Source organism: Bos indicus, chromosome 23 (genome assembly GCF_029378745.1).
Source record: "Bos indicus isolate NIAB-ARS_2022 breed Sahiwal x Tharparkar chromosome 23, NIAB-ARS_B.indTharparkar_mat_pri_1.0, whole genome shotgun sequence".
Lineage (NCBI taxonomy): Eukaryota > Metazoa > Chordata > Mammalia > Artiodactyla > Bovidae > Bos > Bos indicus.
The window spans coordinates 11,892,576-11,906,961 of NC_091782.1; the positions used below are offsets into that span (position 1 = coordinate 11,892,576).

General features: G+C 40.1%; 1 protein-coding gene across 5 annotated transcripts in view; it reads left to right on the top strand.

Moving 5' to 3' along the window:
* KCTD20 (potassium channel tetramerization domain containing 20) overlaps positions 1–14,386 on the top strand; it is a 38,469-nt gene that overhangs the window by 15,963 nt on the left and 8,120 nt on the right. For 2 of the 5 annotated variants that reach the window (XM_019985932.2, XM_070777881.1), the window contains exons 2-5: positions 4,817–4,870; positions 7,707–7,912; positions 11,540–11,813; positions 14,130–14,232. In XM_019985932.2, the coding sequence (XP_019841491.1) occupies positions 7,753–7,912; positions 11,540–11,813; positions 14,130–14,232 (537 nt within the window). In that variant the 5' untranslated portion in view covers positions 4,817–4,870; positions 7,707–7,752. Of the gene's footprint in view, positions 1–4,816; positions 4,871–5,945; positions 6,174–7,706; positions 7,913–11,539; positions 11,814–14,129; positions 14,233–14,386 lie in introns of all 5 variants that reach the window. The other 3 variants (XM_070777882.1, XM_019985934.2, XM_070777880.1) reach the window with 2 other exon arrangements.

Genomic DNA, 14,386 nt, shown 5'->3' on the forward strand with positions numbered 1-14,386 from the left:
CAGTGGGAGCTTGGGGCCAACCCTTGAGAGCATTGCTCAGTCCTTTGTGTTGCTCCGTGCTGGCACACAGTGTGCCTTCCACACAGTAGGGGTTTGGTAAATAAGTGCTGGCTATAATATATATGTTGGGACTAATTTGTTGATAATCTGAAGAGACTACCAGAAACTTCTCCATGGTTTTGAGAGATTAAAAAAAAAAGAAACCTAGCTGATAAAAGCACTTAGTCAGTACAAAAGGTCCAATAGAAAGATGTATAGTTTTTAGTTCTAAAACTACAGGTTTGGTTTATAGAAATAACATGTTTGTTACCAGCAAATGTTTGGAATTAAGAGTTAACAGTGGTATCATAGTTGAGTTTTATTGCCTCTGCAAATGGATATATAAGGACTCTAGTACTTGATCTCTATGAAAACACAGATACCCAGAGATAGTTTTCTCCCTTCTACACTTATTGATGTGATTGACACGTGGCACTGTATATGTCTAAGATGTACAACATAATTTGACTTACTTATGTAATGATATGACAGTAGGTTTAGGGAACATAAATCTCATATAGAAACATGACAAATAGAAAAAAAGATTCCTTTTTCCCTTGTGATAAGAACTCTTAGGATTTACTCCCTTAGCAACCTTCATAGGTGAGGTAAAGAAAGCAGTGTTAATTATCTGTATCATGTTGTACATCTCCAGCACTTATTTATCTTATAACTTGAAATGTGTACCTTTTTTTTTAATGCTAAGATGATTTTTTTTAATCGGATAATTGAGAGGTTTTGGTATTGAAATTGAGATAATGAATGAAAGTTGAGGTTAGGTGTTAATGCAGGAAAGAAGAAACAATTAGAGATTTAAAAAATAAGGTCTTTGAAGATTTTTATAGGCTTGAAGCTGGTTTTGAGTATATAAAAAGTAATAATAGCTAACTTTTTTTTTTTTTTTAGTGTTTACACATGCCATAGATTGCTTTGTCAGTTCCCTTAATTTGAGACTTAATGAGGAAATGGTATGGGAAATGGGAGAACATTTCATAGCATTAGTTCTTTGAAAAGAAAAAAAAAAAAGAGTTAGGGGAAGGGAATTGATCTTTACCAGGGATTAATTATATAGTTGCTTAGACCCACAGGAAGAGTATATAAAAAAGGCAGGTGTATGAACCTTGACCAGTATTCAAGAAAAGCAAAATCTTGCACAGAAAAGTATTCTAGTATAGCTGCAATAGTAACCTAACTTGTAAATAATGTATTTATGTGTATTAAAATAGCTGAAATAAACATTTTTACTTTGAATTAAAAACTTGACTAAACACTCTTATAAATAGTAAAAATGCTCTAGTATTAATACATCTAATTATCCACACATTTAAAAAATATTTCATTGGAATGAATTATGGCAGTAATATTTTTGGGTAAAGCAAATTTTTACTTCCATATAGTAAGAGAGCAAACAAAGCTACATTCTGAGTAATAAACTGGTATGCGTGCAGCTGCCATCTCCATTAAATTTAATGCTTTATGAAACTTAATAATTCTAAACTAGCAATCACTGCAGAAAAAAAGTGAGTGGTTAAGATATAATTTTAAAGATTAAAAGAAAAAATTTCCCTGTTGACAACTTAAAAACCATTCTAGAAGTTCTAGATAAATGACAGAAAAATGATGTCAAGATTGTTAAATTGGACAGTTGTATTGACAAATAAGATTAATCCGTGGAACAGAGTTTAAAAACCAGACCAAGCATAAATTATGTTAGTGTTTGATTAAAGTGCCATCTCAAATCAGTGTGGGGAAAAAACAGACTCTTGAGAATATATTAAGGCAGTTAGTTGGTTAGCCATTTGGATTTTGTTAGATCTGTGCTAACTGGGCTTCCCTGCTGGCTCAGCCTGCCAGTGGTGGGAGACAACAGTTGGATCCCTGGGTCGAGGAGATCCCCTGGAGAAGGAAATGGCAACCCACTCCAGTATTCTTGCTTGGGAAATCCCATGGACAGCGGAGCCTGGTGGGCTACAGTCCATGGGGTCACAAAGAGTTGGACAGGACTTAGCAACTAAACAATAACAAATTCCTGAGGGAAAAGTGGAAAGACACAAAAGGTCAGGTTCAAAGGGCAAGTTAGGCAACTGAGGCAAAAAATAATTCAGAGAATTCTAAAAGTAGTAGTTGTTTAACCTCTGTCCTGTCCAACTCTTGCGACTCCATGGGCTATAGACTGCCAGGCTCCTCCTCTGTCCATGGGATTTCCCAGGCAAGAATACTAGAATGGGTTGCTATTTTCTTCCCTTGGGGATCTTCCCAACCTGGGGATCAAGCCCACATCTCCTGTGTTGCAGGTGAATTCTTTCTCCTGAGCCCCTGGGGAAGCCCTAAAGGCAGTACCATGTGTCATTTTGCTGAAATCAGAAAGAGATGTAGCTGAAATCAGTAGAACCATACAATAGAACATAGAAAGTATATTCAAAAGTGGAGGATGACGCGCTTCAAGAGCCCAATAAATGGTAACTAAGCAGTTGTATAAGGGAGATTCATATAACAGATGTGTCTCTTGCTTTTGTATAGCACTTCATGCTTTTTTTCCCATACATCTTAATTGAGAAAGGACTATCTGGCTTTGTAGTGGCTGATATCATCCTATTTTTATGGATGAAAACACTGATGCTTAAAGAACGTTTTCTTGGTGGTGAGGCTTAATTATCAATAGTAACAACGCCAAAGCCAGAAACTGCTTTGCCTCAGTCTAGTGGGTGGTCTTCGGAGAAGGCAATGGCCCCCACTCCAGTACTCTTGCCTGGAAAATCCCATGGACGGAGGAGCCTGCTAGGCTGCAGTCCATGGGGTCGCGAAGAGTCGGACACGACTGAGCGACTTCACTTTCACGTTCATGCATTGGAGAAGGAAATGGCAACCCACTCCAGTATTCTTGCCTGGAGAATCCCAGGAACAGCAGAGCCTGGTGGGCTGCCGTCTCTGGGGTCGCACGGAGTCAGACACGACTGAAGCGACTTAGCAGCAGCAGTGGGTGGTCTTGTCATCATACCTTGTCATTTATACTTCTAGGGAGATGAGAGCAAGCCATGGAAACATCCAGTGATTCTCGTCAAGCCGGACAAACTTGACGTGAATATCACTGCTATTACCCAATGTTTACCCAGCATGGGATTTTTTTTCCCTGCCTACTGAAATCTTTTAAGGCTCTTAAAGGTGAAATTTTCCAAGTGTTGATGAAAATGAATGACTTTTTGCTTTGTGACAACCTAGAGGGGTGGGATGGGGTGGGAGGTGGGAGGGAAGAAAGTCCAAGAGGGAGGGGATATATGTGTACCTCTGGCTGATTTATGTTGATGTATGGCAGAAGCCAGCACAATATTGTAAAGCAATTATCTTCCAATTAAAAATTTTAAAAAGAGTGAATGACTTTTCAATGACCACACTATGAGCTGTCATATTTCACACTATCTCACTAGCAAAGATGAGGAAGGTTGATATGCTGTTAGCCAGAGTTCTGGAGAATGGATGTTCTGTGCTGCCAGAAGGAGTATAAATTGGTATGTTTATAAAGGACAGTCTGGCAGTATACATCAAAACTTATTTACGTTTTTCTATAGTGATTGTATCTCTAGGCGTTTATTCCAAGGATATAATGGAATATGTGCCCAAAGATACATGTGCATGTATTTTACCACAGCTTTGATTTTTGAAGTATTTATATCTTTCTATATTGACTTTTTTTTTTGAGCATAGATTGCTTTTATAAGCAGTAAAACACTGATGCTATTTTATATATGGAAAAATACAATTATTCTATCACAGGATTCTTGGATTATGACTATAACTCCTCGTATCATTAGCAGTCTGAAAGCATTATGCTTTTGAGATCTGTCCATGTGAAGTTTGGCCCCATAGGCATTCCAACTACATTTTCTTTTTTTTTTTTTAATTCTTTATTGAATTTGTTACAATATTGCTTATGTTGTTTATGTCCTGGTTTCTTGGCCATAGGGCATATGGGATCTTAGCTCCCAGACCAGGGATCGAACCTGCACCCTCTGCATTGGAAGGTGAAGTGTTAACCACTGGACCAGCAGGGGAAGTCCCCCAACTACATTTTCAAAATCTGAATAGTTCAGTTGCAAGATCTGAACTCAGTTACACAAATCACGTTTCCATAATCTTGTTTTCTTCATAAATGATTAGAGGGAATTGTAAGTAAAAAGAAGAAAATACATAGACTCATTATGGATTAATACTTGAGAGGGACTATGTTCTAGGGAGAAACCAACATGTCATTTTTTTTAGGTGCAAAGACTATATGGAGCAAATTCCACTATCAAAGATTATACACAAATTTTCCAAGGTGGGGAGATTATAGTAAAGGTTTTGCCGTTCCGGGTCAGCTAGAGCAACTCTTTAACAAAATAGGGGCCTTCACAGGAGGCCTATGAAATAGATAAATAATATAGAATAGATAAATAATAGATAATAGATATATGTATTTGTGTAGCTCTTTAGACTGTTTAAAACATGGTTTCACATTCTGTGTGGAAGTGATGCTTGAGCTGGCTCGCTGGATGTTTGTTTTGTTTCACAGCTCTACAGTCAGAGTTCCATTATTTATGTGTCTGTAATTCCTAGTTCTTTTCTGAAGCAGTCTCTTCAGTTACTGTTAGGTGTACCAGGGGTGTGCACGATCCTTTGGTGCTTGTCGTTGTATACTGCTATGACTTAGGTCTGTGTTGGCCACAGACAGTTTTGTAGCAATGGAGAACTATATTCAAGTGCTTTGCTTATTTCTTTCTTTCTTTTCTTTTTTTCTTAGATCTATTCTGAGGACCAAGATGCATTTGGGGGATGGTTACAGAAATGAGCCATGGTAGGCAATAAAAATATACATTCAAAGTTGAATGAAACATCCATCCTGGAAGGGGAGCAGACCCTTACCATAATGTTGAAACTCATTGCTTTGTTATTTGTTGAAGAATTCAGTGTCTGTCAGTTTGCTTCTTAGGTTTCATAGATCAAGAGGGTTTTCTTCTATCATTCTAGGATTATAGAAGAATTAGTTTATAGGGGACTTTGAGAAATGATGGTGGTTTCTTAAAGTGTGTGCCACTAAGCATTAATCCTGAGATGGTTTCTTGGGGAAAAAAAATGTTTTGAGGCCAAATTCTTTTGGAGAAACTGCAAATTGGGTCCTGTCTTGGAATTTCATGGTACACTTTGATCCTATTTATTGAAACATTGTAATAGTTAGAAACAACTTAATTCATAGATAGGAAAGCAGAATCATAGAATATTACACAGCAGTTAAAAATGAGTGAACTAGATAGATGTGTCTTCTAACATGGGTGGTTTTAGAATGTTAATTTCAAAAAAAAAAAAAAAGCATATTACCCAGTGAGAATGTATAGTTTGTATGTTTTTTTACAAATGATATGCTTTTATAGTATACCTGTATAACGCTTGAATTCTTTTGCTGCTGCTGCTAAGTCGCTTCAGTCGTGTCTGACTCTGTGTGACCCCATAGATGGCAGCCCACCAGGCTCCACCGTCCCTGGGATTCTCCAGGCAAGAACACTGGAGTGGGTTGCCATTTCCTTCTCCAGCGCATGAAAGTGAAAAGTCAAAGTGAAGTCGCTTAGTCGTGTCTGACTCTTTGCGATACCATGGACTGCAGCCTACCAGGCTCCTGAGAGGGAGAATTTTCATGTTTTATTTATAATAAAAATTAACTAAATACAAATAAAATGCTTGTCAAGTGCTCAGCAGGTTACTTTCTTTTTCTTCATTGGAGATACCTGCCCCTGCTAATTTTCAAGCATGTCTTTCTGTTTATTAATTCATTGTTGTAAGTTAAACTGAATTTTGAGCCCTGGTATTATTCATAGACTAGGAAGAAAATGTTTTCATTATAGTCTATTATAATGAAACTCTTTCACACATTGTAGGGAATAAATGAAGTAACTTATATAATGGTCTCGTCTGTGCGGATTCTCAAGAAATCTGTTTATTCAAAGTTGTTTTGTTCCAAGAGATATTTTGGAGAGCAACAAAAAGAAGTTTGAACTCGGTTCTGGAGCAGCTAGTGAAGAGTTAAGCAGCTCAAGTACACAGAGTGGAACGTGGTTCAAACCCAGTTAAGCTGACAGAAGCAGACCGCCTTTTGGTCCTTCCGTGTTAGTAATGCTTTGTCCAGTTTCATGGATCTTCTTTATCTTATTCTCTAGTCTTGATTTTCATTTTGACATCTTCTGAGTCAAACTTGAAGGCAGTGGTGATTCTATTTGACTTTACCAGTTGCTAGGGATCAATTTTAAGGGGCCACATGTTTTGTGTAAATACATAAATACGTTTTTCTTTAAGAAAGGGTAATCTGGAAAAAGCTGTAGCCATATGTCAGGTTTTCCAACAGAACATTCACTTTATCTCCTCTGTGTGCCTTACGTTGTAAGAGCTATTATCTGAGAATTTAAGATTTCATCAACTGTGAAAGTGTCTCTTTAAAATTATTTGCTTTCAGGCATCTGTACTGGCTCCTTTCTTAAAAAGGGCTCATTATTATATTGATATTTTGTGCAAGTTAAAACAGGGCTAAATGATCAATCGTTATGCTCAAAAATGTACTAATATAGATTATGAAGTTATTCAAAATCGAATGCAGTTTAAAGTGTTTATTGGCACCTCTACGTGCTTGCATGTCAGGAAATTCAGAGTTATTATTAAAACATGTTCCTGATCTTAGTGATGAAACTTCTTCCTAAAGCATAACTTCTTCCTCCTGTATTGTTTTCATGCAATCCTTAGGCATAAACATTGCTAGTAATATGCCTCTTCTATCAGAACACCTAGTGGAACCTAGTAGAGTATAACTGGGAACGTGCTAAGTAGGATGACTTTCAGGGATGTTTGCGGCAGCTGGGCAGCCCCAGAGGGTGGAAAGGCTGCGGGGCAGGGTGGTCACCCAGAAGAGAGGTGCGAGGCGGCCATTCTGCGGGGCAGGGTGGTCACCCAGAAGAGAGGTGCGAGGCGGCCATTCTGCCCAAGCAGCGGCTGCGCGGCACACGGCATCCCTCGGGAGGTGGTGTTCACCACGGCTGTGCACTGCTGGAGAGAGTTAGGCTTATAACCAGTGACATCTTGCTGTAATTTTGAGATAGGGGTCAAGCAAAAGGTACAGAAAGTGAAAGAGAGAACTTATAAAGGAGAACTTGAGCACCATACGTAAATTTATTATTTAAAAAAAATTATTTTTAGTGCCCATGACTTCCGGTTTCAACTGTCACGCTCGCACTGTAGTTGTGATTCTCATTTCCTAGTGCTCAACTGTTGCGGGAATGTATCTCTCAAGTTTTTGAGACATATGGGCTGGTTTTCTTTAATTGACAATTTGAACTCTCTGTCCCTTATGTGAATCTGTGGTATAAACACCACCAAGTTATTTTACCACCAGTTAATATGCAGAATTGAATGTGAATATGGGCGAAGTCAGTGGATTTGATGTCTGTTTATAAATAAAGTTTGAAATTATTCCCTAGTAACAAGTTTATCAGTGTTCTTTGTGATTTGGTAAATACAACTCAAGTCAGCCCAATTCCTCTCAGTATAAAATCACAGAAATGTTTACGATGTCATTTCTTCTCAAAACAAGAATAAGAACTCTCTGAGAGTTCTCTAGTTAGTTCTAAATCGTGCATATTGCTGTCTTCCAGGATTTCCCTGTGATCAAGCAGACAGTTCAGGACACACAGTCCAAGGATGAGTGTTCGCCGCGGCACTGAGAGCGACAGGCTACTGCAGCAGGAGGCCAGCTGCCTGATGGATGAAGCTTCAGCTGCAGCTCAAGAAAAAGAAGCAAACAGTCCAGCTTCTTCTGGTCTTCAAAATCTTACTTATCCTCTAGGTCCCAGGAATGATGGTATGATGATTAGCTCTTGCTTTAGTCTGGAGGGCTTTCTGACACCTGAGCACCTATTCTCCCAGAAGGCATAAATGTTCTTACTCTAAATAATATGTCCAGTTAATTGGCTTAGCTTACATATCACAATTATATAAAGCTATCACCAAAAAATCTCCACTTTAAAAAAAAATTATTTTTTTGGCTGTGCCATGTGGCACATGGAATCTTAGTTTCCTAACCAGGAATGGAACCTGTGACCCCTGGATTGGAAGCATGGAGTCGTAACCCCTGGACAGTTAGAGAAGTCCTTTTTTAAATTAGAGTATCAGATCAGATCAGTCGCTCAGTCGTGTCCGACTCTTTGCGACCCCATGAATCACAGCACGCCAGGCCTCCCTGTCCATCACCAACTCCCGGAGTTCACTCAGACTCATGTCCATCGAGTCAGTGATGCCATCCAGACATCTCATCCTCTGTTGTCCCCTTCTCCTCCTGCCCCCAATCCCTCCCAGCATCAGAGTCTTTTCCAATGAGTCAACTCTTTGCATCAGGTGGCCAAAGTACTGGAGTTTCAGCTTTAGCATCACTCCTTCCAAAGAAATCCCAGGGCTGATCTCCTTCAGAATGGACTGGTTGGATCTCCTTGCAGTCCAAGGGACTCTCAAGAGTCTTCTCCAACACCACAGTTCAAAAGCATCAATTCTTCGGCGCTCAGCCTTCTTCACAGTCCAGTTCTCACAGTACAGTTGCTTTAAAATCTCCATTTACTTAATCAGTTTAGTACATCTAACTTGGTGATAATAGTATAAGAAAAATAGTCTTGGGTTTGGAGATTCACATTCTAGCTGTAACCATGAATGAGCGCCTTACTCTTTCTGAGCCCTGCTTGCTTAATCTAGACAGCAAGGATGTTAATATTCTCCTTACCTCACAAGGCTGGAAGATACTGAGTTAATGGATGTCAAGGCTCTTGATAAATTGTTAGGTTCTTTTTAACTTTTAATAAAAACAGTAGCAACAAAAATAATAGCAGTTACCATTTATTGAGCACTCACTGTGCTAAAAGTTTATTTTTTTTAAATCAAGGGTGGCAGACTGATCAACTCTGAACCACTACCTGTTTTTATAAATAAAAACTTGAAACACAGCCATCATGCCCATTCATTTACATACTGTCTATGGCTACTTTCCTGCACTGTGGCAGAGACTGTGACCCACAAAGCCAAACATAATTACTTTTTAGCTCTTCACAGAAAGTTTGCTGATCCCTGCTTAGATTAATCTTTTTACAGATGGGGAAGCTGAGGCTTCAAAGGTTATTAGTAACTTGCTCAGGTTCACACTGCTAAGAGGTGGGGGACTGGGATTTAAACCTGTGTCTTTCTGGCCAGCCTTTGCTGACAGAAAAGCAGAGTGTACCTGCCACCCTAGAGTGCCCATTACAGAGAATTTATGCAGCGAATCTCGTCCTGCTCACCCATTTAAGTAGGATGGAACCTGAGGCGTCCTTCAGGAATCAGCCCAATTTAATTGCCTCTTTGCTGGGGGAAAATTCAAGTATTCTGCAGAACTGAGGTAATAAATTAGGTACCTAGTTTCATTTTTAAAAACAGCACTTACAGTGTTGAAAGCCTGGCTTGGTGATTAAAGTTTTTCTTGCTACAAGCTTGCCCAAGGATTTGTAGAAACTTAGCTCTTGGTATCCAAACAGAGAGCCACATTGAAAATTTACCAGAGGCTATAGGATGTGAACCCTAAACAGGTTTTTGGTCTAAATTTTGGTTTCCTTTCCTCTAGAAGCAAATGTAGAGAAGGAAATGGCAACCCACTCCAGTATTCTTACCTAGAGAATCCCGTGGACAGAGGAGCCTGGTGTCCATAGGGTCGCACAGAGTCAGACACGACTGAAGCGACTTAGCATGCGTGCATGCATTGGAGAAGGAAATGGCAACCCACTCCAGTGTTCTTGCCTGGAGAATCCCAGGGACGGTGGAGCCTAGTGGGCTGCCGTCTATGGGGTCGCACAGAGTCGGACATGACTGAAGTGACTTAGCAGCAGCAGCAGCAGCAGCAGAAGCAAATGGGGAAAAATCAAGTATACTCTAGCTAACAGTTTTTTTGATTATCTTAAGTGCCTGAAATAAAACTAATTTCTCAGAGGTCATGGACAGTAATCCTGTTCATGAATTATTGTAAACGAATTTAAAAGACGTGAAGAGTGGGAGAGACATGAAGGGTGGGAGTGAGACATTAAATTGTACCTATTTCATTTCTTTCTAAAAAAGTGTGAAGAAAATTTAGGAAAATGTTAACCAAATCCAGGTGATGTACACATACTGTATTAACTCTAGGCTTTGATATATTTGAAATTTTTCATTAAAAAAAACACATTCTTTTGCATTAACATAAAATATACTAGGAGAGGTCCCTAATTAAAAGAATCTTCTGGGACTTCCCAAGCCATCCACACCCCCACTGCAGGGGATGCGGGTTTGATACCTGGTCAGGAAACTAAGATCCCAATGCTGCATGGTGTGGCCAAAAAAATTTTAAAAACAATCTTCTGGTAATCCTTTTGAAAATATTTTTTCCGTATCATCTTCTGTATACAGCCAGATTTCAGATATCTGGTTTTCAGCCTATTTACATGAGGTGGTATTATACATTTTTAAGTGCTGTTTTAACTGTTATTTCAGTTGATAGTTAAACCAATCCTGTGAGGTAGGTGGAGTGAACGTTATTTTCACTTTACAGATAATGAATCAGGTTTAGAAATGTCAGATTCTTTAAGGAAATGGCTCTTTGGTGATACTAAAACAAAAATTTTGATTCCATGAATGAATTCTAATCCAAGACCATTTGCATTAGAACTTTTCCGTTGAGAGCAAGACCTGTCTGTTCAGAAAATGGTGTTGGTAATGTTAGGATTCCCCTGTGCGTAATGAAAATGCATTTTTCAATGAATTTCTAGGAAAAGTGGGGCAATTAAGAGACTATCACTATCCTTTTTGGAAAATAAAATTTAGAAATGTTTTTTAAGAATGTGGAAAACGAATAGTGTTGGCTAATGAATTTATCAAGTTTCTTAAATAAAATGCAGGAAATTTGGTCAGTATTTAGAGATAGAAGTGAAAATGAAAATAAAGTGCCTGTGAAACAAGACTAGGGGAGGTTTGAAAATATGGCAGAGAGTTGCTTGTTTTCCATAGAAATTCTTCTCCAGTGTTCAATCATTTTATTTTTTGGCCATGCCCCATGGCTTGCGAGACTTCCTTCCCTGAACGGGGATCAAACTTGGGCCCCCAGCAGTGGAAGCAGTGAGTCCTAACCACTGGACCTCCAGGAAATTCCCTGATAGTTATATTTTTAGAATGCGGGCATTACTGCCTTCATTGCCCTCTCCCAGCACACAAAAACATACACAACGCAGAAGGAAAAGCTCCTGGGCATCCAGTATGGGTCTCTAGTTTGTTTTTTCTTTATGTGCTCTGGACAAGAGTTTTTGCCTTTGGATACCTAAAGCTTGGGCATTTTCTTGTTTAATGTTTTTTGTTCTTGTTTTTTTAAAAGGACAAGGTTTATTTTTCTCCCGAGGCTTTTTGCCGTCAAGTTATTTTGGTTTGTTTGTATCGTATGATCTTTTAGACCTTCCACTTGACTCTGCCTCTCAGCCAGCAAATCTTCCGTTCCCTCACATGATGTCACTTCCTGAAGATGTCAAAGGCTCTTGCTTCCCAAGTGGGAATAAACGGAGTCATGAACCTTTCATTGCTCCAGAGCGATTTGGAAACAGCGCTGTGGGCTTTGGCTGTAACGTTCACTCTCAGGCGCCAGAGAAAGTGACACTTCTTGTGGACGGTACACGTTTTGTTGTCAACCCACAGATTTTCACTGCTCATCCGGATACCATGTTGGGCAGGTAATTGATGATAATTTCCTTCCAAATTAACTCTCTTCTCTATGAATAGAAATACCTGCTGTTTGCCTTGCATTAGATGTGAGAATGAAAACATTGAATCGCTTACTTTTCTACCTTGATACTTTTGTGAAACAGCATAAAAACCTTACATGTGTTGGTGATTTTGGGGGGTAGGTACTTTTGAGCCCCCACAAAGGGGAGTGCAAAAGGTCCAGGTGGCATCAATTTCTAAGACCTCCATCACTAATCAAGCTTTCTGAAACTAGATCTTTGTAACTGGCTGTTTTGTATGATGATGGCTCTCTCTGTTCTTCATGTTCCATTCTCTGTGCTGCTTCATTCAGAATATAGTCTTATTCTCCCCTCAGCATCTCCTGCCTCCAGCTTTTTATGACTCGAGTTTAGGAAAAGGAAAGCATCTGTTGAGGAGGATTACCGTCCCAGAAGTATTCTTAGAGCCTGGGCTGGGAGTGAGGAGCTCTCCTTCTAGCCAGCTGTACACACCTTAATGTGTAGAGCAGACTGGGATAAGAGTAAAATAATTTGAGTGTATACACACACAAACATTTGGCTTTTCATCTAGTACTTAAGAGTGGATCTTATCTAAAGATTTAACCTCTCTCCAGACTTTGAACTGATTTTAACTGAATTAGAAAACAGAATGGACCACACCATTTGCTGAATTTTAGGCTAAGTGAAATCTAAGCTATTCAAATATGTGTCTACTTACATATATACAAATGATGAACTGGCTGATGAACCAGCCAGTTTTAACTGAAGCCAAACCTATATATTTCTTAAACATATGACTTAAGATTAAGCTAGAACATTAAAACATTTTCTAAATTGGTCCTGTTTCAGACTTGACTTCATGTCTTCAGTCTTGGTATCTTCACCACCACTTTTCCCCAGGTCCCCCAAAGAAGGTGCTTCTTAGGATAGGCTATCTGTCTGAAGTAAGCTGTCTCTGAAAGTAGTGCTCAAGAAAAGAAAGGCAAGCGTTTTCTGGGTAATAGACCCCTTTATCTAGGTGGTTCATCAGTGAGTCAGCCGAGGTCATGAATTCTGAGAGTTTCTTGGGTTTGTTCTGTCCTGTGGCTACATAAACTATTCATATCCCTGGCCACTGAGCATACAGATGTGGGCCACTAGTCACAGAGGACAAGCTGAGAAACAGAATGATTAGTGCAGATCCACGCCACTCCTGGATGAATGGCTCTGAGGTGGGGTTATGTTTATGGCCTGTTGTTCACTATTTTGATTCATTGCTAGTAAGCTACACTTCACCCAAAACATTCCAGAAAAAAGTCAGCATTCTTTGAAGACTACTTTTATCAGATGGATTTTTTATGTACAGTGCAGATTTGGAGAGCATGTGACTTTTTTTCAGACCTTGGAAAGCACCCAGTTCAGGGTGGAGCATAACAGTTTTGAACAGCTGGACAGCAGGGTTTCCCAACAGGTTAAGAAAGGAAAAGGCAGTGAGTCCCCGTCGGGCTGACTGACGATACCGCCTGCCCTGTCCTTCGTGCTGGCTTCTCCTTCCACAGCTCCTGCACAGACATGCAGCAGGGGTAGTAGGAGTCATGGGGCCAGTTTTTCTGGAAGGGATCTGAGAGAGGGAGGAGGGATGAGAATGGATGAGTATAAAAACAAGGTTTCCTCCCTGTGCTTTCATGACCTCTGAAGTCAGCCCAGAGCAGGCCTGCCTCTCTGAAATATGTCAAACTGTTGATGATCTAGTTCTTCCTCTCTTTTTTGGCTTGACCTGAAATTCCCATCATTAGTTACTCCCTGAATTGAAGAAGGGCATTTTTTCCAGAGCTCGGCTGTAAAATGTACCAGGAAAGGGAAAGCACTAACATCTGCACGAACTAGTTCAGATTTGTCTATCAGATGTTGAAAAGCAAAACTCAGAAACATCGAGGATGGCGTGCTGGATGGGTACATGCTGATGGGTGAGGGGGAGGAACAGGAAGGCTCAGGGGGAGACACTGTCACCCAGGATGCCAGTGCTCCAGAGACTTTGCAAGTGCCGCTGTGCGCCACAGAAGCTCACTGCCGGTGACCTGGGGAGGCTGCTTTGTTCCTTGTTGCACTCAAACACTGGAAGCAATTGCTGCCGCCTTTTTCTGTCTGAAGGGAGTTTCCTAAGACTTAAGTGTGTCTTATAGGGGTTGAGTCCTGGTGCTCTGTTTAAAATTATATTGTAAGAGGGGAATGGAGTCTTCCAGGATAAGGTAAAGAAGGGAGAGAAGTTTCATCTGTGGAGAATCCTGCTGGAGAGGGTAACACTGTTGCCTGGGTATCTTTCAGGATGTTTGGACCAGGAAGAGAGTACAACTTCACGCGTCCCAACGAGAAGGGCGAGTATGAGATTGCAGAAGGGATCAGTGCAACTGTGTTCCGAACGGTGCTGGTGCGTAGTGCCCTCATGTTCCATCCTCTTCCTGGGGGCAAGCGTAGTCAGAAGCCTTCAGAGTTCCTCAGACTGCTCTGACTTCAGGGTTTGTCATTTCTAGTTATTGCCTTTCCTGCTTTATTTTCTCTTCCTGTAATTCTTAAGTCCTTCT